The sequence below is a fragment of the Scyliorhinus torazame genome, chromosome 16 (assembly GCF_047496885.1).
Source record: "Scyliorhinus torazame isolate Kashiwa2021f chromosome 16, sScyTor2.1, whole genome shotgun sequence".
NCBI lineage: Eukaryota > Metazoa > Chordata > Chondrichthyes > Carcharhiniformes > Scyliorhinidae > Scyliorhinus > Scyliorhinus torazame.
In genome coordinates, this window is record NC_092722.1 from 193,474,730 (window position 1) to 193,501,260 (window position 26,531).

The 26,531-nt window shown below is 46.9% G+C and overlaps 1 protein-coding gene across 9 annotated transcripts in view; it reads right to left on the reverse strand.

Moving 5' to 3' along the window:
* Positions 1 to 444: 444 nt before the first annotated feature.
* Positions 445 to 26,531, reverse strand: part of LOC140393354 (LIM domain-binding protein 1) — a 152,942-nt gene continuing 126,855 nt past the window's right edge. For 5 of the 9 annotated variants that reach the window (XM_072479723.1, XM_072479725.1, XM_072479724.1 and 2 more), the window contains 9 exons: positions 24,881 to 24,925; positions 21,257 to 21,332; positions 17,609 to 17,711; positions 15,195 to 15,367; positions 12,765 to 12,887; positions 10,304 to 10,387; positions 7,957 to 8,080; positions 5,733 to 5,875; positions 445 to 4,259 (listed from right to left, as the gene is read on the reverse strand). In XM_072479723.1, the coding sequence (XP_072335824.1) occupies positions 4,029 to 4,259; positions 5,733 to 5,875; positions 7,957 to 8,080; positions 10,304 to 10,387; positions 12,765 to 12,887; positions 15,195 to 15,367; positions 17,609 to 17,711; positions 21,257 to 21,332; positions 24,881 to 24,925 (1,102 nt within the window). In that variant the 3' untranslated portion in view covers positions 445 to 4,028. The remainder of the gene's footprint in view (positions 4,260 to 5,732; positions 5,876 to 7,956; positions 8,081 to 10,303; positions 10,388 to 12,764; positions 12,888 to 15,194; positions 15,368 to 17,608; positions 17,712 to 21,256; positions 21,333 to 24,880; positions 24,926 to 26,531) is intronic. The other 4 variants (XM_072479728.1, XM_072479729.1, XM_072479732.1 and 1 more) reach the window with 2 other exon arrangements.

Here is a 26,531-nt window from a genome sequence, read left to right on the forward strand (position 1 = left end):
CTGTTATAGGTTTTATACTGTTGGGGTTGTTTTGTTTTTGTTTTCTTTCTTTGTATGGCGAAAATGATAAAAATGTGGCGAATAAAAATATTTCTTTAACAAAAAGTTACTGCTTGGATATAAACTTGGATATAAAACTCTCTGATCTTTCCTCTAAGTCATTAATAGAACAGTGAAAAGTTGAAGCCGCGTAAACAGATTGCTACTCGCCATATCTTGTCAATGAGACAACATTCCCCTTTTTCCTTGCTCTGTCTCCTACTTTGCAACCAATTTCCAACCCAAGACATGAGGCTCCACCCTCATTTGTGTACCTTCATTTTTTCCGAAACACTTTAATCCTAATTTTTTCCTATTCACTTTTCACAGTAACTTCATTGCAGTGTAAGTAAGCCTACTTGTGACAATAAAGATTATTATTAATGATGAAAAAATCCAAAAGCATTTGTTTTAAGGTTTACAATACGTTTAATGACAGCAATACAGATTGTTAAGTACTAGCGTTTAATATACAAGCAAAGATACACAGAACAAGGAAAGGCTTCAAAACAAAGAAAATAAAACACATTTCCCCTATACGAGTTAACATTAAAAAAACATTACAAACAATTCTGAGAGGAAACTGTTCGGCATTCCGTCTTTTTAAATTTTTTTTCCCGGATTTCTTTTGCTGTATAAAACAAGACAATGTGCATCTTATAATCTTACTGTCTCTCTACAGATTTACAGCCAAGTAGAAAATCATGTCAAGCAGCCAAGAAATCTCTGTCTCCATCTTGCTCTCTCTGTTCAAAGAGGTACCAGGGGTTAGACGTGGCAGGTGAAGTTCACTCAGTCAAAACTTCCAACTTCAAAAAAATCTTTTAAAACGTTACTCGGAAAGATATTTCAGAAGTTGTATCCCTTTTTCAAGGGAGGTAGTGGGGAGGGGGGGGGGGGTGCAGTTAATGGTACAGTTAACCCCCCCTCCCCTCAAAATCAATACAATCTAACAGTACAGGATTGACGTATTTATTGACTTTGAACATATCCACAGCAGGCAGTAGTTCAATGCATATTTTTCAAGCCTTTGCAGCAATCTCTTACGTTTTTAATCTATGAGCCAATTATTTCACCGATTGTCAATACCAGTTACTCTGACCCACCCTGACCAGAGATAGATATGAGGCAGATCGATAGGCCACAGGTCCAATGTGCCTTGAAGATAACCCAAGCTGATGTTGGGCTCCCAATGTAATCAGTGCCCCAAGCTGAGTTCAGCTAACTAAGCACAGAGTAGGCACACCAGAGTTCAGGATCACTGTCAAATATAATGATTGAGCTTTGTGATTCCTTCTCCTAATATTTTACAGGTTGGAATAATAATGCTGGATTTCTGACTGTGTGCCCAGCACAAAATCTCACCACCGAAGCACCTCCCCACAGCCCCCGATATCCTAGTCCCATTCAGAAGATCAGCCCCACTTTGCAATTGCCAACTCTATTAATAGGTTTCATCTTCATGGTGTGGTCTATTGAATCTCACAAGGTTACAGCACTGCCCTGACAACTGAATCTACAGTGTGAGGGTTCTAAACTGTTCCACTTGGAATGCATTTTGACTGGTACATGGAAACAAATGGCACTGGAGACACACTGTGGGTCTGTCGGTGCCCGAAAAGAGAAAAAGTTAATATTTTGAGCGTGGACCCTCCCTCAGAAGCTAATATCACCTCACTCCAGAAACTGGATTCTGTATATCCAACACCTCCACTTGTACTTTCTGCTAAATCTGCTATGTACTTCCTACATCTCCTGTTTTTACTTCTGATTTTTATATATTATGTATTTGAATGCTAATGAAAAGAGAGACATGTTGTCAAAGTTTTTTGTCTCGCACTAATCAGGCACACACAGGAATGCCAAATTTCAAACAATCACAACAATTTCTATTACTTCTGTAACAGAAATGGTTGTGACTGTTTGAAGTTTGGTATTCTTGTGTTTGTCCTGATGAATACAATACAAACAGCTTTCACAACATGTCGTACCTTTCAACAATATTCAAGTGATTGTATTAACTATTTCCTTTTGTATTAATACTTGCGAATCCAAATAGGTAGAGATTTATTTTGTCCATTATAGACCTGCATACTCTACAATAATAGGGACTTACTTTCTCCATTACACTTCAGAAGTACTTACAGTAATTGGCTATGCAACTCTTTGGGAAGCTCTGAGGTCGTGAAAGGCGCTATATAAATGCAAGTTCTGTTTTTTTTTAAAGTCCCGAGTATTCAAGTGCAGTCTGAATTCAACGGCGAGCGATCTCCCAAGAGTGTGTAGAAACAAGTATTGCATTCCATGGAGCAGCACATTGGGATCCCATTCCCAATTCACAGGGTCCACAACACTGGATTCAATGTGATGTCTCAATCAAGTCAGGTCAATAACTTGTGTGATCCTTGACTAGTTTTACAATGCATGTTCAAAAGAGAACTAGTTTGTTGTGTTAGCTAAAAAGCAGATTTGAAATAGTTGTGGTCCAAAGCGTGAGGCATCGTGGATTAAAACAAAACTCAACCGAGATACCTATCTCACAGACTTTTAACATTCAAGTACTGCCAAAGACCAACAATCAAAAGGAAAATTTGTTATGCATTGAAATCTGCAATATCAGAAAGCAGCAGAAGACCTGTCAGCATCGGTCAGACTTGGAGGCTTCACCAGATGACCAGTCTTCACATATGTGCCAAGACAGTGAGTGGTAGCAATGTATTTAACCGAGGGAGTTATCACAGCCAAGACTGATCTTGTCTTCACATTATACCTGCACACATATACTTGCCAGTATTAAATACTGAATACCAGACATGACTTGGTTTTTTCCCCCCCTCTCCAGCCCAAGTGTGCCGAGGTCAAGTGTAGCATCTATGACATTGTCCTGAGCAAGATGCTAACCGCAGCTTGACCCAGGAATGACACCTGGGACCTGCCTAGTCTACATAACACAGCTATTTAACTGGATAAACTTTCTGAAGCTCTGGAGATTATCATCACTATTTCTATGAATACTAGCAAAGAAAAGCTCAAATGTTTTCTGAATACCATGCAATAAAATCAACACCATCCTTTGGAAGAATATGCAAGCCGTGGAGTCCTTCGCTGCGGTAAAATCGCAGGGGTTGGTGAATTCAGATGCATGTCACTGTGGACTTCTGTCTTGATAACTCCATCTAAGGAGGTTCTGTGGGAATGTGGTTTCTAGCAGTCTTTTTGAGGGAGAAGTAGAAAATCTGGATAGCAATGATCAACACCACCCCCTCTCCCATCCCCAGTATTTGTCCCCCTTCTCATTTGTGACTTACGGTCCTATAAGTACCAGCCGCCTATCCATATGTTCCATTCTTCATGCGAGCTCAGACAGTGAGTGACTTTGTGCAATTCAACCAGGTGGACCATCACAGTCCCGTCTTCACCCAACATCCATGCAAGGGTACTTTTTCTGTAATGTGTCACCAAATAGTGGTCACAAATGGGACCCCTAGCTGAGTCCGAGTGTAGAAACTATCCCCTCCACCCCCCATATTCTCACCCCCACTGAAAATCAGATAATGCAGCACAGTCCAGGAGATCGAGCTTTGGAATGTCCTGGTCCATACGGCTCAGTACTGCGCCAGCTGCAGAACTGTCCACAATTAATTTTCCCGCCCAGAGCCAAAGTGAGAGAACGTTCAGCAAGAGTAGAGAGAAGCTAGAATTGGGCCAGGGTTCAAATCTCCTCAGCGGCAAGCTGTTTGTTTAACACTTTTTTTAAAAGAGAGAGTTAAAAGGAAAATACTTTGTAGTTGCTAAAAAAAACAATAGAAGCGGGCATTACATCCAATAATTAGTGATAGATTGGGAAGGAGAGACCAATGATGCTTGCGTTATTGGCTGCACAAGTTGGTTGCACAGTGACAAACCAGCCCTCAGTACCTCCACTTGTGTTTACTTTGACAGGTAGATTTATTTTGGGTTTTGGACAGTGCTGGCCATTTTGTACATCTTTACTGCGAGGCCTGCGATGTTGGGTTCTCCGACTTGCTCTCTTGGCTCGACGGGGGCTTGCTGTTCCAGGGGCTGTTGGCCCCCAGTGCTGGGGAGTTGTTGAAGCTGTCTTCGTCGTCAATGCCATTGGTCGCATCGTACTGCGTGTTCTCCAAACGCGTGATGAGCCGCTCGTCCTCGTCGCCAAACTCGCCCCCCATCAGGGTGGGCTCACCCACCACCATCACGTCCTGTAACAGGGAGGTGACCTCAGCTCATTTAAAGAACAATTCGCGACAGGATAGACAAACAGACCCATACAAACACTCACATGCACAGAAACACCAGGACACAACAATGACTTGCATTTATATAGCGCCTTTAACATAGTAAAAACATTCCAAGGTGCTTAACAGAAGGGTAAATCAGAAAAAAATTGATACTGAGCCTCTGACGGTAGCATTGGGACAGGTGGCCAAATACCCGGTCAAAGGGGTAGATTGTAATGGGAAGAATCTGAAAGAGCGGGGTAGAGAGGCAAAAGGTTTAGGGAGAGAATTCCAGACAATCTCTGAAATCTACTCTATTAATAAAATTTGGTCACCTGCCCAATTCTTTCCTGTGTGGCTCGTGTCAATTTTTGCCTTTTGTGCTCGTGATATACTTTTGGATGTAGATAAGCAGCAAGATTTAGAGAGGAAATTCCCTAAACAGCTAAAGGCACATCACCACTACTGAGGCAACAAAAATCAGGGATGCACAAAATTTGGAGGACTCAGAAGATTGTATGGCTCAGGGGAAAGTCCCTGGAAGGATTTGAACACAAGAATGAGAATTTTAAATTCAAGGCATACCAATATAAACATTCAAAATACAAACATTCAAACTCAATCCAGACACACATATGACTCTGGACTCACACCTAGATGCATTGACAACAGATAAATATCTTGCCCGTGGTTTTTACACGAGTAAACAGTTGACTGTAGGGTTGGAATCCATGTGTCAGTTTGTTAGTGTGTTCTCCCCACATTAAGATTGATTTCTGTGACTCTCTCGTGACCAACGCACCTCTCACAACTCCATGCACTTTGGCTGGGATTTTCCACTCCCGCCGTGGTGGGACCCGCCGCAGGTGATGGGGCAGGCCAGCCAGTAATCCATTGATTTTTGATGGGACCGGAAGACCCCAGTGACGGGCGGGGCTGGAAAATCCCACCCTTTGTCAAGAAGGAATGTGGACAATCTATTCCCAAGTCTCTGCCAGTACCACCCTATAACTAGTCTGAGACGGATCCTGGTCTGCTGCACATTCTTTCTCACTCCCAAGTAGACTTTCCAATTCCCTCCAGAAAACCCAGATGGTCCTGAAACTTAGATCCAACCATTGGGTGACTTTTAAGATCAATCAACAATGCATTTCATTTGCCGACTATTCTATTTATTATTTACCCCCTCCCTCCTGCCTTAAATTCCTATTCTTCTCCAGATCCCGAAGATGTGATTCTTGCTGGGTGTGGTTCTAGGGCCCCACCATCAGGCCCTTGGGTGAGGTGCCAGAGTGGTCATTAAGTTCAAAGCTGACGCTGGATGGAAAGAGTAAAACAAAGTGACAAAAACAACATAAAATCCAAAGAAGGTTTCCTGGTTAAAAGGGGAAAGTCTGGCATTTCCTGTCCTTGTACGGTTCAGTGAGTGAAGGGCAAAGATACGTGGATGCTTACAGGTACCTGACTGGACAGCGCAAAGCTACTGGCTGGACTCTTCTTTTTGCTGTTGGTGTTGGAGTTGGGGCCACTGCTGATGGTGCTTCCCCCGGACATTTTCCTTTTCCTGCGTTTGCTTGGTGCCTGCCTCGCTGGTTCAGCTGCATAACACACAACCAATATCAATTCACATTTCTTAATCTGATAAAACTCCTTAAACCTGCCCAAGAGATATGTCCACCTCAACTCACCACTCTCCACATGAGGTTATTTATCACCCTGACTAATGCTTGTTTTGGGGAAAGAAGCCAAACCACTCACTGCCAGGCAGGTCCATCACCTGTCTGCTGCCGACTCACTGCCAACGACAGGTTTCTACTTCATCATCAACCACCTAATAACCTTTATTGTCACAAGTAGGCTTACGTTAACACTGCAATGAAAATCCCCTAGTCGCCACATTCCGGCGCCTGTTCGGGTACACAAGAGGGAGAATTCAGAATGTCCAATTCACCTAACAGCACGTCTTTTGGTACTTGGAGGAAACCGGAGCACCCGGAGGAAACCCACGCAGACACGGGGGAGAACGTGCAGACTCCGCACAGACAGTGACCCAGGCCGGGAAGCAAACTGGGACCCTGGCGCTGTGAAGCAAGAGTGCTATCCACTGTGCTACCGTGCCGCTCATCTCGGTGCTTCCTCGAGATCCTAGGACTTTCGAGTTTGCCTGGCCTCGAAGTTGCACTGAATTAGTGTCTATATCCACTGAGGCTAATGGAAACAAATATTTTATTCCTCACCAGTTTTCTCTGACACTCTGGGCATCATTCTCCGACCCCCCGGGGTGATAGTGCCCAGGGGTCGGGTGTGTGGGGGACCCTCGAGCTCACTTAAGAGATCGGGGCACTCTTTCAAAATGGTGGCCTGAACTCCAAGGAAATGGTCTGAAGAGCAGTGGGGAACTCGCCGACAGACCGAGGGAGAAACTCCCAGCTGAACGGGATCAAGGGATATGGGGGAAGGCGGGAATAGGGTATTGAACTTGATGATCAGCTATGATCATAATGCAGGCTCGAAGGGCCGAATGGCAGCCTCTTGCTTCTATTTTCCATGTATGTTTCTATGTTTGAATTCAATGTGACTCTTCTGAACATGGTCGTGTTAGACTTGAAACATTGATTCTGTTTCTACACCCACAGATGCTGCCAGACTTACTAAGTTTTTTCAGCACTTTCAGTTTTTATTACAGGCACACATGCGTAACATGGTTCAGAGGAGCAGGAAACTGTCCTTTTTTCCCCTTCCCCCCCTCCTTGAAGATACAGACATCAGTTACAATAAACTCATTTAAGAATTAATAATATGCAGATTTGCCAAAAAGTGACCCTACCCACAATGGGCAGGACTTATATCGCAACGTCTCGCGAGATTGCATTTATTTCACAAGGCGTCGTAAGCCAGGTAGATCCGGGAATGGGATCTCCCGGCTTTTGTCGGCCCCCGCTGCTCCTCGGCGAGCTGCTTTTCTGGCACAGCATTGACGTAAAATGTCCCCCAAGATCTTTGAGGTTTATGACTCAGCTACTTAGTGAAGCATCAGGGGAATTCAAGAAGTGTTCTTTATGCCGGTTTTCAGGCCTAAAGCTAGCCCAAAATTAGGCTTTGAGCTTCATTACCATTGTTTGGGAAGCTTGTCGGTCGTGCAGCCATGTGCACCGTATCCGTTTTGGAAAAGTGAATGTCCGGACCCTTGCCTTGCTGGTGACAATGAGTTGAGAGATGACAGCTGGAGCAGCAACTGGAGGTAGATTTGGGATGGTCTTGATCACAAAGGGAGCACCCCTGCTCTTGCGGGGTCCTAAAGTGACATGCTTTAATATGATGTACTTTTTGTTGACAGTCACTACGCAGAGTGATTTCAACAACTGTCATTAGGCCCCGTGTTTACAATATGGAAGTGCAGGGAGTTTAACACCTTTTACAGCTGGCCGCCAGGAATGCCTAAAAAATGACCAGTCCCAATCTTTTAACAGTCCTTTGGGTACAGGGCATTTTAACCTAACCGTACAGGGCATCGGTGCCTAAAACAATCCCTCACCATGCCTGCTAAAATAATGCAAAAGGTCTCATTTTCCAGCCGCCGGTTTAAATTTTTTTATGTGCAAGTGATATTTTTCTCATTTACTTTTGCTGTTGCCGACATGCAGGAACTACAGATTCACAAAATCTCTCACGCACTTACCAGGGGGAGCAACCATCCGCTGCCACTTCTGAAACAAGCATGTCTTGAGGCAGTCCCTGGGGCTTAAGCTGTAGGTTTTATGCCTGGACATCAGCTCCTGCATTGGCTCCAAAATAACACAGAGCTGCGAAAGAGCGAGCAAGGGACGGTATGAAAAGGTAAGAATATATTTGTAGGAGGAAGAAGACGGGTTGAGAGTGAAAAGCAGAATTGGATAAAAGAGGGACATAAACAGATAACAAGAAAAAACAATTATGCACCTTGATTCACAGAAGATTGATCATGACACTGATATTCTAGATGACGATGTGGAGAGACTCTGGACATTGAGAGCTGTCAACTTTGGATTTCCTAATCCTTAAAGGGGAAAGCGTTTGTATTGTTCTGCATTACCAATGGAGCATGTATCTAACCTGTGTCACCCAAATTTGGCCTTAGGCCCTATGTTAGTCAGAGTGAGCTGTCAATATCATTCTATCTCCAGAAGCAGCTGATGCCCAGTGCTCTGCGAGTTTGGGGTCACCTGGCTCACCACCAATGGCTCCCAGAAAGTCCTCAAAGGTGGGAGAAGGAGAACATGGAGAGATGACAGCAGCCAACAGCAGTATTCGGGAGTGTTGCGGAGATTGGATCATTACTCCTGCTCCTCCCGGCTACACAGGAGGAACATTTTGTGCAGGCTGCAGAATTCCAACCAAAACCAGAGAGGATCAGATCTGGATCCTGCTCTGCTGAGCACTCGTGGATCCTCCTGATGAGGCTTCTCATTGGTATGTGCAAAAGGCCTACCACCTCTTTAAGAGGCCTGTAAATCATCAGAGGCTAGTATGACATTGAACATATTTCAGACACAAGGGGCGGGATTCTCCGACCCCCCGCCAGGTCGGAGAATCGCCGGGGGCTGGCGTGAATCCCGCCCCCGCCGGTTGCCGAATTCTCCGGCACCGGAGATTCAGCGGCGGGGAGGGGGGTGGGGATCGTGCCGGTTGGCGGTCCCCCCCCGGCGATTCTCCGGCCCAGATGGGCCGAAGTCCCACTGCTGGAATGCCTGTCCCGCCGGCGTGGATTAAACCACCTCTCTTACCGGTGGGACAAGGCGGCGCGGGCGGGCTCCGGGGTCCTGGTGGGGGGGGGGGGGGGGGGGGGGAGGGGCCATCTGGCCCCAGGGGGTGCCCCCACAGTGGCCTGGTCCGCGATCGGGGCCCACCGATCCGGGGCGGGCCTGTGCCATGGGGGCAGTCTTTTCCTTCCGCCTTTGCCATGGTCTCCACTATGGCGGAGGCGGAAGAGCCCCTCTCCACTGCGCATGCGCTGGGATGCTGTGAGCGGCCGCTGACGCTCCCGCGCATGCGCCGCCCGGCAATGTCATTTCCGCGCCAGCTGGCGGGGCACCAAAGGCCTTTCCCACCAGCTGGCGGGGCGGAAATCAGTCCGGTGCGGGCCTAGCCCCTCAAGGTGAGGGCGCGGCCGCTCAAGATGCGGAGAATTCCGCACCTTTGGGGCGGCGCGATGCCGGACTGATTAGCGCCGTTTTTGGCGCCGGTCGGCGAACATCGCGCTGATTACGGAGAATTCCGTCCAAGGAATGGGTAGTAACATCGACCCCCTCATCTCAGGAATGAATATTAAAATACATGCACTGTGGGACCAGAGTTACCCTTCCCAGGAGGACATGTCATTTCATATTTTTTTAAATGATAATTGAACAACTTTGTAGACATGTCTTCCTGAGCCATACACAAAATTAGCAGATTTATGAAATTCAGCATCATAATTTGTCCATGGGAGGATTTGAAGTCACCCAGGCCCAGTCCCACAACACAACATCACTCTACCCAGAAATGAGATCGCTGAGTTTGGGACAGCCCATCCAGACCCCCAAATTCAAACAAGTGAGAAGTAGAAGTATGTGGCAGTGAGCATCTTGGGTACTGAGGACTAAAGCTCAGGGGCCACAGTTTGGTAACCCTTACCATAGGATATTGAAATTAGCAGAGTGCTCAACTAAATACACTATTAAACCGTGTCACTCTGTTAAACAGAAGGGGGACTGGAGCCCTTTAGCAAGATGTGAAAGGCAGTCCACTAGTTGCATTCCCTGATGTTCTCTCACGCACAATAGCGAATTGCATTGGATTCGAGCAGTGACAAAAGGACCACACGAGGAAAGCAACAATTAATGCGGAAAGAAACCCACTGCCAGAAAGATTAAATATATTCAGCTGGAATTTGAAATGTCCTTTCAATTATCATTTTCTAAAGAACACGTAGGGTTTCGTGACGAGTCTGTGATGCCTTGTTTCTTCCATGACGATTTTAAAACTAGACCACTTTACACTGTGCTTACTCGGAGGTAGTTGAGAGTAGAGTTGGACAGGCCACATCTTGTGATGTTCTTTGACAGCTGATCCAGCATCTGTGGGTCCTGGGACTGTTTGAAAAAAGGAATACAGATTAATGAGCAGGTTGGTGCAAAACCTCGCATTCTCCCACATTACCAGAAACTCGGAGCAGGGTCATGGGTTTATTTTAAGAATTTGAGTTTGTGCTTTTTGTGAGGGGAGACGGGACAGTGGGGAGTGTTATTCATTCTTAATGGCCAGTATCATCAAGGGAGGCACACTTTAGGCATCAATGGTCTATCATTTTAAAAAGGCAACATGTAGCAACACAAGGAAGAATTTTACTCCTTCACCGATGATATGGGATCGAGCCTTTTCTTCATTGGAAATATTTCCATTCTGAGTTACGGTTTGAGGCCCACTCCAGATTGTGCTGATAAGTGGAAACCAGGAGGAGGGCCAGACTCTCCAAGATGACGGTGAATGCATCTACACTGACCCCAACACATCCAATGTCATGTCAGGCTGGTATGAGAATGGATTGGCAGAAAGTGGCCTTCTGCCATGGAGAACTGCCGCAATCAGATTAACCATCGGCTCTCCAGTCACTCCAGGAACAGTGCTGCAGTGGCCAGAAGAGGCATCTCTTTTTGCCAGCGAGTCTAGACGTAGCGTTTAGGTCATGGAAGAGGAAGGTTTCGGAGCAATTTGGGGACTTGTTCGTGGAGGGAAGGTTTGCCAACTTTAAGAAGCTGTTGGAAAAATTTCAACTCCCTGGTTCCAAACTGTGCAGATACTTCCAGATTTATGATTCTTCATGCAAGGCTTTTCCCTCTTTCACCTTGGCATCACCCTCCTCCCTATTGAAGAGGATTTTGTCTTTAGGCGGGTCTGCTGGAGGGGGTTATTTTGGGCATATACAGCAAGATCCTATCAGCAGAGCTGGCTCCATTCAATGAGGTAAAGGTGACACAGGAGGGCGAATTGGGTCCTATTCTGGATGATGAGGCACGGAGCGAGGCTCTTCACAGGGTCAACTCCACGTCGTCTTGTGCTCGACTTAGTCTGATCCAGTTCAAGGTTGAGATTTTTCTCTGGAGTCAAGGATTTTGTTTTCGGGGACTGGCTAACCACACTCCTATGTTCTGGTTCTGTCCCAATTTAGTAAGCTTTTGGGTCTCTTTCTTCCACACTATGTCAGAGCTACTTAATGTCGATCTGGAGCAATTTCCGTTGAAGGCCATGTTTGGGGTATCAGACGCGCCGGTGCTGCAGTTGGGGGTGAAGGCGGATGTCCTGACCTTTGCCTCGTTAAAAGCACGGAGATGAGTTCTGTCTGGATGGAGATCTCCTACTCCATCCAGTGCCTCGGCCTGGTTGGGTGACCTCATGTCATTCTTACATTTGGAGAAGGCAAGTTCACCATCAGGGGGTCAGTAGAAGGGTGCTACCCAAGATGGCAGCCATTCCCTTAAAAAAAATTTTTAAGAGTACCCAATTTTCTTTTTTCCAATTAAGGGGCAATTTAGCGCGGCCAATCCACCTAACCTGCACATCTTTAGGTTGTGGGGTGAAACCCACACAGACATGGGGAGAATGTGTAAACTCCACACGGACAATGACCCATGGCCGGGATTCGAACCCAGGTCCTCAGCTCCGCAGTCCTAGTGCTAACCACTGCGCCACATGCCGCCCTATCATTCCCTTTTTTAAAGAGCGAGTCACCCTCAGTTGTTAAGGGGTTTAGTTTAATGTTGGGGGGGGGGGGTTAAGTTAATTTGTGCTTTTGATTGATTGTCATATTCTTTGTCATTGTAATTTGAATTAATCATAGAATTTACAGAGCAGAAGGAGACCATTCGGCCCATCGAGTCTGCACCGGCCCTTGGAAAGAGCACCCTCCCCAAGCCCACCCCCCCGCCCCATCCCCGTAACCAAGTAACCCCACCCAACCCAACGATTTTGGACACTAAGGGCAATTTAGCATGGCCAATCCACCTAACCTGCACATTTTTGGACTGTGGGAGGAAACCGGAGCACCCGGAGTAAACCCACGCAGACACAGGGAGGATGTGCAGACTCCGCACAGACAGTGACCCAAGCTGGGAATCGAACCTGGGACCCTGGAGCTGTGAAGCAACTGTGCTAACCACTGTGCACCCCATAATTGTTTTACATTATATTGTTTACAATGAAAATTTTCAATAAACATTTTTTTTTTTGAAAAGGACTGCTCCCTCCAAACCCTCTCAAAGTGTTTGAACTGGAACTAGAAATCTCTGAAGGAAGCTCTCTTCTGGGTTTCAGCGTTTGTTAAATTGGAGGTCGGAGAGTTCAATATTTGTTCATTTCAACACAGCAGTGTCCACAGCGAGTGCTCCAGTGTTGGAGCCACTGAGGACAAGTAGCAGAGTTTACAGATCTGAGTGGGTGAAGGGCTCCAGCCATTCGAAAGAAGATACTCACATTCATTGCGAGGATGCTGCGTGGGATCAGCTCTCGGTGCTGTCGGATGTTAAAATGCCAGGTCTTAATCCTCATCATATCATCAAACATGAACTCCAGATATAACCGTCCCTCCACACATACCTGATAAATAACAATGGTACATCATTACATGTGTTAATTCTTTTTTTTTAAGCAAACGTATTGAGGTATTTTTTGGCATTGTAAACAGTTACAGATAACAGAAATGTGCAAACATCAATATAAAACCAATACTTGAATCAAACCATACTGCACATGCCCGCTCCTCTCCCCCAGACACTACCCGCCTATTTATCCCTCCTACTCTACCCTAATCTCCCCCCCCCCCTATCCCCCTCTTCCTCTCCCTCCGCCCCTGCTGACGTTCACTCTCCCGCGAAGAAGTCGATGAATGGTTGCCACCTTCGGGCGAACCCCAGTACAGATTCCCTCAAGGCGAACTTAATTTATTCCATACCCAGAAAACTTGACATGTCCGAAAGCCATAGTTTGGTCTTCGGGGGTTTTGAGTCCCTCCAGGCCAGCAGTATTCGCCGCCGGGCTACTAGGGCAGCAAGGGCCAGAACATCTGCCTCTTTCTCCCCCTGGACTCCCGGGTCTTCCGAAACCCCGAAAATTGCCACCCCTGGACTCATCACCACCCTTGTTTTCAGCACCCGGGACATGAGCCCCGCAAATCCCTCCCAGTACCGCCTAAGCTTAGATCACGCCCAAAACATGTGAACATGGTTCGCTGGTCCTCCCGCGCATCTAGCGCTTGTCCTCTACCCCAAAGAATTTGCTCATCCGAGCTACCGTCATGTGGGCCCGGTGAACGACCTTAAATTGAATCAGGCCGAGCCTGGCACATGTTCCGGTTGAGTTTACCCTACTCAGAGCTTCCGCCCACAGCCCGTCCTCCATCTCCCCGCCAAACTCCTCCTCCCATTTGAGTTTCAGTTCCTCCGTCTGGGACTCTTCCCCCTTCATGAGCACCTTGTAGATCTCCGAGACTCTACCCTCTCCTCCTTCTCCTCTAGAGACTATTCTGTCCTGGATCCCTATTGGCGGGAGGTGTGGGAAGGATGGGACCTGTCTGCGTACAAAGTCCCGCATCTGTAAGTACCTAAAGTCATTTCCCCTTACCAGCCCAAATTTCTCCTCTAAGCCCCTCAAACCCGCAAAGCTCCCCTCCAGGAACATATCGCCCACCCTCCCCACCCCAGCCCGCCACCATGTTCGAAACCCTCCATCCAAGTTCCCGGGGGCGAATCGATGGTTATCACATATTGGAGCCCAGACAGACGCACCCACCCTGCCTACATGCCTCCTCCACTGGCCCCATATCCACAGGGCCGCCCCCACTACCGGGCTGGTGGAGTACCTGGCCGGCGACAGCGGTAGGGGAGCCGTGACCAGGGGCTGCCAAACTGGTGCCCCTGCACGAATACATGTGTCAATTCTAACACTACTACACCCTCACAGTTACAGCTCACACTTTTCAGCTTCATTAGAAATCACCCTTACGCTTGGTCTCTTTCATTGGTGAGATGTTACAGGAAAGCCAGAATTTATCATCCATCCCAAGTTGTTCTGCAAAGTTAGTCCTTGAAATAAATCTTTGTGCCTTAGTTGGTCAGAATAAAGTAAAGTTGCTGTAGTCCCAGATGACCAGAGGCTGCTTTTCCCTTTGAGGGGAAGAGCTGACTGGTGATGATTTAACCTGAGGATCACCACACCTCAGGCGAGGGGCAAGGTTGAGAAGGTCAGAATACCGGCCTGATGAAATGGCAGGGGTTGTCGCACTGAGTTAGGGCACAAAACCCAGCTCAGTGGAGGAAAGCATAGAGCTGGTTGAACAATGAGCCCTGGACAATTCTCATGCATTTTCTTATGCTTGATGTCAGAGCAGCAACTGCCTGGAAAGAATTTCACAAGGATGTTGTATGTCACTGACAGAGGCAAAGAAAGGGGCAAAAAATTAAACAGACCCTCCACCTCTGCAAATTTAACTCGGGGACCAGGGTTCAAAGCCTCCATGGTATCTCTCTCCCAAGTTGCTTGCAGCAGTGCCTGCCCAGGATGTTAACTCCTTAACTACTTGGGACACCAGTCAACCTGGAGGGATGGCGTTAACCATAAGGGTCCTATGTAATGAGCTTAGGCCAGTCTCAGTGCAGTTATTAATCCGAACGGGTTAACAACATGGAACTGATCTTAATTTGTCAATCACTGGACATAACACAAGTCAACATGCCTCATTTCATGGTGCAGAATCCATACCTCGAGCTGCAGTGCAGACTCAAACCCTGCCTGTGGAAAACATCAAACAGGGACTCAATCCCCACCCCATTTTCCCACTGTGGGCCCCACAAGTGACAGCCTTGGGCAGCAATGTGTACCTGGTGTGTTTCCTGAGTTAAGTCATACCTTAGTGAACATGGGCTTCCCATGCTGTGTCACCATTGTACATTGGTCACAATCCAATGACACAAAATTATTGTGGAATGATTCCTTTGGGTGCTTGAGGACGTAGTACAGGTCAGTTGCCCCTCCCTCGAAGATACTGCGAAAATAGCGTGGGATCAAAGTCCGACCAATAGCTGTGGGAGAGTTGGAAATAGTGGGAAATTATTAGTTGATTTGAAGGTACCTATCTTTCTCCAATAGTAGTTCCTCTGGTGCTGTCTTCCTCCAATAGTCCATTCACTGAGAGAGTCGGGGCAATGAGCGTCAACAGATTGTCAAAAAAGAACGTGCATTTCTCTACAGCTATTCATGCTTTCAGCAAACCCCAAAGTATTTTACAGCCAATTAAGTTCATTTTTGAAGTGCCATCACTGCTTTTATATAATAAATCAGTAGCCAATTTTCACATAGCCAGGTCTCGCAATGGCAATAAGATCTCGGAGACTTCATAACATATCTTTAGTGATGTCGGTTGAAGATACATATTTCCCTGGACACTGCTCTTCTATTAAATTATGCCACGGGATCTTTAACATTCGCCTGAGAGAAAAGACAGAGGGCAAAATTCTCCGTTTGGGAGACTAAGGACTGGATTCTTCCGCCCGCCCACCGCAAGAACGCCATGGGCGAGATGCGGAGAAGTCCACCTTGGCAGACACAGTCGGAGAATCCCACCCTAAGTATTAACATTAGGAATGAATTACGTGCAGTTCAAGGTCCCATTGGGGATGCTATTTCTGGAGCAATCCAGGACATGCTAATGGGCCAGAACTCTGCTGGTGCGAGTTCTGAGCAATTCCTGGTCCAGTGGGCATTCTAACCCCAGGAGGTCAGAGTTAGCGCCAGAGAGTCAGGCAGCTGGATCTGTTTTTAAGCATGCCACTTACCACAAACTCACTGCAGCCACCAAGATGGTTCAGAGAAGATATGCCCCCCAAGGTGAGGAATTCCTGGTGGGCCCACAGCTCCATACCAGAGAGGAGTGGAGGGACACCCTCTTCCCCAGTGTGGGCTGCACACTCAAGCCTGGGAGGTGGTGCCAGAGGCAGCCAGTACTGGAACTCTCACCTGGAGGAGATCCGGAGGGGTGGGGGTCGCTGGTGAGTCCGCTGCCCTGAGAGGGGCAGAGAACCATGAAGGGTTCCATAAGGCTGCGGTACAGGTGTCCTCTGGTTGGGGTGAGCTCTGCTGATCCCCTGCTTCTTCTGCAATGGGGCAGTGCTTCTGAGGGGTGCCCACACCTGGTGGGCTGCTGATTGGGTCCTTGATGATGCAGCTGGGATATGAGGGTGTCCAGAGGGGCGGCCTGGGGGGCTCCCAGATGACCAGAGGCCGTCTGAGGGTTTAAAGGACACAGGCAGCACTCAGCAGTGAGAGCAGCCAGGAGTCTGTAAGTCGCACCAAAGGGGTGCATTTAAAATACAGACTGCAGCAATGGCGGTCTGAGCCGTCCCACCCCGATCCTGAGGCCCCCCCCCCCCAGTCCATGGACTTGGCACCAAATCACTACCCGCTACTGCCCCTGGCTTGGGCAGCCACCCCCCAGCAAGCACGACAGTTTTCAACAGTTTCTCACTGTTTTTCTAGCCTCCCGCTCCTCCTCCGCAGCCATGGCATCAAGTCCATGTTTGTAAATACTTGCAGTAATTAACACCCTCGAGACTTCCGCCTGAGAGGAACAGAGTATCGCGGACGGGCAGAACAAATGTGTCCAACCCGTTAATCACATACAAATGCCAGTTTTGCATGCCACCACCAGCTCCGGGCGTAAGCCTGGTTACCACCACCAGCGAGGGACCAAAGCATGGCACTCGAATCGGTGCCGGGCGTGGACCTTGATTTTAGCCCGGCGCCCGATTCTCTGCTCAATCGTGGTTCACGTTTGCAGTGTCGCGAAGTCGAGAATTTCACCCAGAGCCTCGGTTTAACAACTCGCCTGACAGACAGCACCTCTGACACTGCAGCACTCCCTCGGTACTGCAGTCAGATGTCAGATTACATTTTGTGATCAAATCACTGAAGCGGATCTTGGACCCACAAACGTCCGACTTGGAGACGATCAGCAGCAGAAACCTTGTGGGATGTTCTTTTGCCCTCCACACTGAGACAAAATACAGATCATTGAATACAGTGCAGACCCGGAACTGAACCTGGGAGTTTCCTGCACAGAGAAGACGCCTCTACCTCTGGGCGTTTGCAGATCATTTAGCTCTTTATCAGATAGTACAATAAATAGTTCTCAGATGAGGGTTCAGCAACACCTGCACAAAGGTTCATATCGGACAATGTGTGGAAGCTCACTGTTGGTGTCGTCAAGGAGCATGGCATCAGATTATCGAAGTGCTATTGGGAAACAATGGGACTACTGCACTCACTGTATCGCTTGGGCCCATCTTCCAAACAGAAGGTGATGGTTAACATGGCGTCATCTTCAAAAAACTCGGTGGTAAAGGCATCCCACCAGAGATTGTCGCATTCCTAAAGAAAGGAGACTGAGTTAGAAGGTTGAAATGTGAGAAGAAAGAGAGAATGAAAGTGTGAAAACAAATGCGGTGGAAGCCCAATGGAAAGAATAAGAGAGAAATAGCGGGCAACAGAATGAGAAAGACTGAGTGAAGGAAAGATGAGAGAAAATGAAAAATATGGAGAGAGATCGAGCAAGATAATACAAGAGAGATTGTGAGAGAGAGAAAAAGAGAGTGGGACGGGAGGATAAGGAAGATTGTGTGTGAGTAAGGGTATGACACAATGAGCTAGAATGGGAGAGAGAATGAGTAAGAAAAGCAGATATATTACTTATTCCCAAGAGGAGGGGGGCAAAGCAGAATAGAACAATACGAATTGGGGATTCGATAGTCAGGAGCACAGATAGGTGCTTCTGTGGTCACAAAAGAGACTCCAGGATGGTGTGTTGCCTCCCTGGTGCCAGGGTCATGCATGTCTCTGAGCACGTATAGAACATCCTGAAACGGGAGGGCAAACAGGCAGTTGTCATTGTCCACATTGGTACAAATGACATAGGCGGGAAGAGGAGTAAAGTCCTGCAAAGACATTACAGGGAGTTAGGTAGTAAGCTAAAAAGCAGGTCCTCGAGGGTAGTCATTTCAGGATTACTCGCCGTGCCACGTGCTAATGAGGCTAGGAGCAGAGAGATACTACAGTTGAACCTTGGCTAAAGAGCTGGTGCAGAGGGGAGGGCTTCAGACATTTGGATCATTGGAGTGCATTCCAGGGAAGGTGGGACCTATACAAGCAGGATGGGTTGCACCTAAACTGGAGGGGTACCCATATCCTGGCCGGGGGGTTTGAAAATGTGGTTCGGGAGGGTTTAAACTAGTATGGCGGGGGGTGGGAACCAGAGCAGCAGGCCAGCAAGTGTAGAGACTGGAGAAGAGCTTAAGACTAAGACAAATATAGCAAAGAGGGCGAGCAGGCAGAGAGACGTTGCTGATCTCAGTGGGTCTGGAAGTCTGGAGTGCGTTTGCTTCAACGCAAGAAGTATAACAGGTAAGACAGATGAACTTAGAGCTTGGATTAATGTGGGGAATTATGATATTGTTGCTGTTATGGAGACATGGTTAAAGGAGGGACAGGACTGGCAGCTTAACATTCCGGGATATTGATGATTTAGATGAGAGGGGGTAGCAGAAAGGGTGGGGAAGTTGCATTACTGGTTAGGGAACATATCACAGCTGGGATGAGGGAGGATATCTTGGAGGGATCCAGCAATGAGGTATTATGAGGAGAGCTCATGAATAGGAAGGGTGCAATCACAATGTTGGGGTTGTACTATAGGCCTCCCAACAGCCAGCGGATACAGGGGAACAGATATTTAGTCACATTCCTGTCCTGGGAGTGTTTGATGGGGACAGTGTAGAGGGGGCTTTACTCTGTATCTAACCCCGTGCAGTACCTGTCCTGGGAGTGTTTGATGGGGACAGTGTAGACGGAGCTTTACTCTGTATCTAACCCCGTACTGTACCTGTCCTGGGAGTGTTTGATGGGGACAGTGTAGAGGAAGCTTTACTCTGTATCTAACTCCGTGCTGTACCTGTCCTGGGAGTGTTTGATGGGGACAGTGTAGAGGGAGCTTTACTCTGTACCTAACCCCGTGCTGTACCTGTCCTGGGAGTGTTTGATGGGGACAGTGCAGAGGGAGCTTTACTCTGTATCTAACCCCGTGCTGTACCTGTCCTGGGAGTGTTTGATGGGGACAGTGCAGAGGGAGCTTTACTCTGTATCTAACACTGTGCTGTACCTGTCCTGGGAGTGTTTGATGGGGACAGTGTAGAGGGAGCTTTACTCAGTATCTAACCTCGTGCTGTACCTGTCCTGGGAGTGTTTGATGGGGACAGTGTAGAGGGAGCTTTACTCTGTATCTAACCCTGTGCTGTACCTGTCCTGGGTGTGTTTGATGGGGACAGTGTAGAGGGAGCTTTACTCTGTATCTAACTCCATGCTGTACCTGTCCTGGGAGTGTTTGATGGGGACAGTGTAGAGGGAGCTTTACTCTGTATCTAACCCCGTGCTGTACCTGTCCTGGGAGTGTTTGATGGGGACAGTGTAGAGGGACTGTTACTCTGTATCAAACCCCGTGCTGTACCTGTCCTGGGAGTGTTTGATGGGGACAGTGTAGAGGGAGCTTTACTCTGTATCTAACTCCATGCTGTACCTGTCCTGGGAGTGTTTGATGGGGACAGTGTAGAGGGAGCTTTACTCTGTATCTAACCCCGTGCTGTACCTGTCCTGGGAGTGTTTGATGGGGACAGTGTAGAGGGACTGTTACTCTGTATCAAACCCCGTGCTGTACCTGTCCTGGGAGTGTTTGATGGGGACAGTGTAGAGGGACTGTTACTCTGTATCTAACCCTGTGCTGTACCTGTCCTGGGAGTGTTTGATGGGGACAGTGTAGAGGGAGATTTACTCTGTATCTAACCCCGTGCTGTACCTGTCCTGGGAGTGTTTGATGGTGACACAAAGAACCTGTTACTGAAAGTGTAACATAAGAACATAAGAACTAGGAACAGGAGTCGGCCATCTGGCCCCTCGGGCCTGCTCCGCCATTTAATGAGATCATGGCTGATCTTTTGTGGACTCAGCTCCACTTTCCCGCCCGAAACTATCACCTTTTATTCCTTTATTCTTCAAAAAACTATCTATCTTTATCTTGAAAACATTTAATGAATGAGCCTCAACTGCTTCACTGGGCAAGGAATTCCATAGATTCACAACCCTTTGGGTGAAGAAGTTCCTCCTAAACTCAGTCCTAAATCTACTTCCCCTTATTTTTAATGCCCCCTAGTTCTGCTTTCACCCGCCAGTGGAAACAACCTGCCCGCATCTATCCTATCTATTCCCTTCATAATCTTATATGTTTCTATAAGATCCCCCCTCATCCTTCTAAATTCTAACGAGTACAGTCCCAGTCTACTCAACCTCTCCTCATAATCCAACCCCTTCAGCTCTGGGATTAACCTAGTGAATCTCCTCTGCACACCCTCCAGTGCCAGTACGTCCTTTCTCAGGTAAGGAGACCAAAACTGAACACAATACTCCAGGTGTGGCCTCACTAACACCGTATACAGTTGTAGCATAACCTCCCTTGTCTTAAACTCCATCCCTCTAGCAATGAAGGACAAATCTCCATTTGCCTTCTTAATCACCTGTTGCACCTGTAAACCAACATTTTGCGACTCATGCACTAGGACACCCAGGTCCCTCTGCACAGCAACATGTTTTAATATTTTATCATTTAAATAATAATCCCTTTTGCTGTTATTCCTACCAAAATGGATAACCTCACATTTGTCGACATTGCATTCCATCTGCCAGACCCTAGCCCATTCACTTAAACTATCCAAATCCCTCTGCAGACTTCCAGTATCCTCTGCACTTTTTGCTTTACCACTCATTATCCTCTGCACTTTTTGCTTTACCACTTTAACATTCTCCTGTGCTAAAACTCCCCCATTAATGAGCAAAGTTTACAAACAACAATTTTTAAAAAAGATACTGTGTTTTACCTCTGCCCAGTTCTGTAATCGTTTGTTGAGTTCAAATATCCTGTAGTCGGTCTGGTTCATGTATGGTGTGTGTCTCCTGTCACAAAAAAGAACAATTGCTGAACAAAGCTACTCATTCACAATTAGTCTGCTTTTTAGTATTTGTGTTCCTGCCCCAGACTCAGAGAGACTCATCGTCACTCAGGTTGAAGACCAAACTACAGACTTTTATTTTAAATGTTCGGCGTATTCTTTTCCTTTTAAATTTCTCTTTCCTTTTTTTAAAATTCAGTTGTTGGCAAGGTTAGGATTTATTGTGAATCCCAAGTTGCTCTTGAGAAGGTGGTGTTGGGCTGCCTGCACTGCTGCAGTCGCTGTGGTGTGTGTACACCCACAGTGCTTTTGTCTGTAGATGTTTCCAATAACGGCCTGGCTCACTCGGCCATCCCAGAGTGCAGTTAAGAATCAACCGGGTTGCTGTGTATCAGGAGCAACATGTAAATCAGGCCCAGTAAAGGTGGCAGGTTTCTGTCCCGAGAGGACATTAGTGAACCACATGAGCTTTTACAACAATCTGGTCATTCATGATCATTAATAATGAGACTAGAACTTTACTCCATTTTTATCAATTGAATTTGAATTCCCCCTAGCTCGTGGGATTTAAACCCATCTTGAACAATATCCAGGCCTGTCTCTTGAAGGCCTCTATCGCACTGTATTTGCATTTCCATCTCCTTTCATGATCTTCATCAGCTTGATTCTGCACCTATGCCTGAATGGACGCTCCCTGCCCACTGCCTGAATTGGTGGCAGCCATGTTGATGCCTGAGACCCAAATGGGACCTCTTTTGTAACTGACGGTAGCAGGCTAGGCCCACAGGCTTTCTGGTCAGGAAATGAGTTGGCGTGCCAACAACTTGATTTCAGAATTCCATTTACAAATCCCTCCATGGCCTCACCTCCGCCCTTATTTTCCCCCAAATGCCCTGGGCCGTCTGTGCCTCTGAGCCACAGGGTTCTGGGCTCCTGAGGATTTGAGCACCAAGATTAACAGACCAGTGCCACACTGAGGGTAGATAAAGCAATGCACTGTCGGAGAGAGATATTAACCCGAAGCCCTGACTGCTCTCTCAGGCGAACACAAGATATTCCCTGACACTATTGGACGAAGCGCAGGGGAGTTATCCACCGTGTCCTGGCTAACATTTATCCCTCCATTAAAAACAGATTTTCTGATCATTATCACACTGCTGTCTTTGGGAGTTTGTGGTGTATACATTAGCTGCCATATTTCCTACATTATAACAGGGACCACACTTCAAAAGTACTTCATTGACTGTAAAGCCCATTCAGATGTTGATGGTCACAAAAGGCGCTATATAAATGCAAATCTCCCCCCCCCTTCCCCATTCTTTGCTCCTTGTCACTCACCAAGCCCTCTGCTCCACCACTGGTGTCCATTCCTGTGGAACTCTTTGCCTTCACCTTCTCAACTCTATTCCCACTTACAAACCTCCTTAATTCCTCTCTTTCGCCATTCCTTCGGTGCCTGCCCCATCTCTCCTTATTTTTCCCTCCCTCTCCTGCTGGGTAACAACAGTTTTGAGATGCCTTCTGGTGCATTAATTGTCAAATAGAAACACGATTTGTTAGAGGAACAATTAGGTAGGGCACGGACTTCCCATTGCTGACTTGGTTCCTTGTTGAGAAAGCCGCTCGACTACTTTCAGCTATAAAGATGTGAAACTTCAAAATGGCTTCCACAGATCGTGGCAGTGAACATATGACAAAGATTCAGATCTTGGTGCACCAGTTTTCCTCTCACAGGACAAGTTGGCAATGCAAACAGCTTCTGCCTCAGAGAATAACAGGACCATGTACATTGCCATCAGGCTATGTGTCACTTGCCTTTAGAATAATATTAATCTTTATCATTGCCACAAGTTGGCTTACATTAACACTGCAATGAAGTTACTGTGAAAATCCCCACACTCCGTCGCCACACTCCAGCGCCTGTTCGGGTACACAGAGGGAGAATTCAGAATGTCCAATTCACCCAACAAGCACGTCTTTCGGAACTTGTGGGAGGAAACCGGAGCACCCGGAGGAAACCCACGCAGACACGGGGAGAACGCGCAGACTCCACACAGACAGTGACCCAAGCCGGGAATCAAACCCGGGTCCCTGGAGCTGTGAAGCAACAGTGCTAACCACTGTGCTACCGTGCCACCCATACTATTAACATTATTTACATGTTTATTTACATTAACCTGTTCCATAATAACTGAGCCTTTCACATCAGGACATTTCCTGGTTCCCAGCGAAGAACTCAAAAAATACTTTGAAAGTTCAGACTGCATCTGGGGTACGGGACAGTGCACCTCAGAAAAGAGATGTCAGCTTCAAGAAGGTGCAGTACTGATTCAGCAGAATGATATCAGAGCTGAAAGAGTTAAATTACAAGGACATATTTCATGGATTGGTCTTGTATTTTGTCTTGCCTTGGCTTTAAAACATTAAGGGGTGATCTAATCAGGGTACTTAAAATTATGAAGGAATTAATTCAGGTAGATAAGAGAGAAACTGCTCCCTCTGGTGGGAGGTCCCAGAATAAGGGGGTGCATTAGCACAAAGTCATTTCAGAGTGAAATCAGGAAAAATACTTTTTCACACAAATGATGGTGGAAATCTGCTAATGTCGCCCCCAAAAGCCGCAGATGAAATGTTTAGGTTGAGATCGATAAGATTTTTTCTGTGAGGGAATCAGCCAAGATATATCCTGATCATTCTCCAGTGACCTTTGTTGGAAACTTCACATTGTGAGAGTGAGAATTTACACTACATATGTATCTGAATGTAGCTTCTTGTTTGTGGAATCAGGACATGATGAGCTAGCTTTCAGTTCTGCTGACCAGGGATACTTTGTAAAGGATGAGAAGGTGAAGGAATGGGAACATCACCCAACCACGTCTTGAGGGTCCGGATATGTTGCTTGGTCACAATTTACTGTAACGACGTGATTGAAGAGCTTAAGTGGACCATATAATCATGGCAACAGAGACTGGGATGGACAGGAGTGTATCCTCGTGGATTCATGTGATCTGAAATCTGAACTGACAGTCTTTTGATATATTGTAGTTTAGTGTTAGTAGTACGAAAAAAAGAGATTAACGGTAGAATTGATACAAGTGTTTTGAGCAAACCACTGTTCCTATGGTCATGCTGTAAACAGTACGTAAGTTCTCATAGTGAATCGTAAGCTCAGAAATAAAGAGTCATATAATTATATTGAATCGCACTGTATTACTTGACTTAGTACTTACATTTGGATTGTGTAATATGAGCTTATTAAAGATGAAGATGAATCTACAGTTGTTACTTTAGTCAGTCAAATTGAACAAAAATAGAACAGGAAAGATGTCCAACGCATGTGAGCAGACATTGGATGAGGAAAGGTTCAGCATTCTGCCTTTGATGACGCCTGTCGGTCAAGAGCTTGACACACTGTCCTTGGCTAACATCTGTAAAATGGGCATGTTGACACAAATTTCAACTGAGACCTGGAAGCTTCCAGCTCTGCATGCCCCACTTCCACAAGATCTATCCAGCAGATGGGCAAATTATTATTATAATTCTGCCACTTACCCAATACCAGGCTCCAGGTATGTCGGAGGATACATAGGTGTCGGACTGTCAAGAGGAAAAAGTACAGAGGATAGTTTAAAATACAGGAATATTCAGCTGGATTCACTATTAATCCTTGGAACAATATAACTAAACCGCCCCCCCCCCCCCTGCCCCCATCATAGCAACTCACCGAGACCTCTTCACCCAAACCCGCGACCTCTACCACCAAGATATACACAGGCAGCACCGTACACCTCAGCAAATGTATAAAGTGTTCCATCTCTGTACACAGCGCAAGCATTCACTCCAATACGAACACCGTCATGTACCTGACATCAAAATCAGAAACTCAGGGGCCGGGGGGGGGGGGGGGGGGGGGTAGAGAGAGGATCTTCCATTTCCAGGAGTTCATCCCTATCGCCCATCAGAACTACCCTGAGACGGTGATGGTGGAGCCCCCATCTGCCCATATCCTATAATGACAGTGTTCAGACTGGAGTGAATGTTTGTGTTGTGTACACACAGGTGGAACACTTTATACTTTTATGGATCCCAGAAGAGGTGATGTTCTCATAAACCTTCCCCTTCAAACACCCTCACCAATACACTAACTCATTCCTCATTTCGTACAGAACAACTTACTGGCAACGGACAAATTGACGTTTTTGAGGTTGTGGTCAGTGCTGCCACCTGTCGGTGCTCAGTGCTACTGCAGTGCCCAGATTTACAATGGAGCCACCAACTTGGGCAGTATTACAGTTCAAACATCAAATCAGAGGAATGGCAAGCATGGAGGAGGCCATTTCCCCATCATGGCTGTGCTGCCTCTTTGTAAGAGGTGTCGTGCTTAGTCCCGCACCCCCTATTCTTCCGGAACTCTGCAAGTTCCCCATTCTCAGGTATCTGTCCAACTCCCTTTTATAAATTATTTATGGCATCCGCTTCCATCACCTTTTCAGGTAGCAAGGTCCTGACAACTCTCCGAATGAAAAATAAATTCACATGATCGCCCCTCTACACCTTTGACCAATGATTTTAAATCCATGACCTCTGATTATTGATCCACTCAGCAGAGTGAATCGTTTTTTTTCCCACCATTCTGTCAAAACCACTCGTCATTTTGAAAAGTCTCTATTGGGTCACTTCTTAACCCTCTCTGCTCCAAGGAGAGAAGGTCTACCTTTTCCAAACCCTCCTGCTGGACATCCCACCTCCCTGGAAATATCCTGGGAAACCTCCTCTGTATCCTACTGACTCCCTGTAGTGTGGGGGCCAGAGTTGTCCACAACAGTCCAGCTGAGTGACTTAGGGGTCGAGAAAATTCCACCAATCATCTCTTTGCTTTTATATTTCATTCCTCTATTTGTAAACCCAAATAGCCCAGACGCTTTTTAACCACCGTGGCAACCTTGAAGGAGGGGGGCGACACAGTGATTAGCACTGCTGCCTCATAGCACCAGGGACCCACATTCAATTCTGACCTCAGGTGACCGTCTGTCTGCACGTTCTCCCCGTGACTCTGTGGGTTTTGCCCCCACAACCCAAAGATGTGCAGGCAAGGTGGGTTGGCCGCGCTAAATTGCCCCTTAATGGAAAAAATTAATTGGGTACTCTAAATTGTTTTTAAAGTGTACCACTTTACACTGCTCGACATTGAATTCCACTCTGC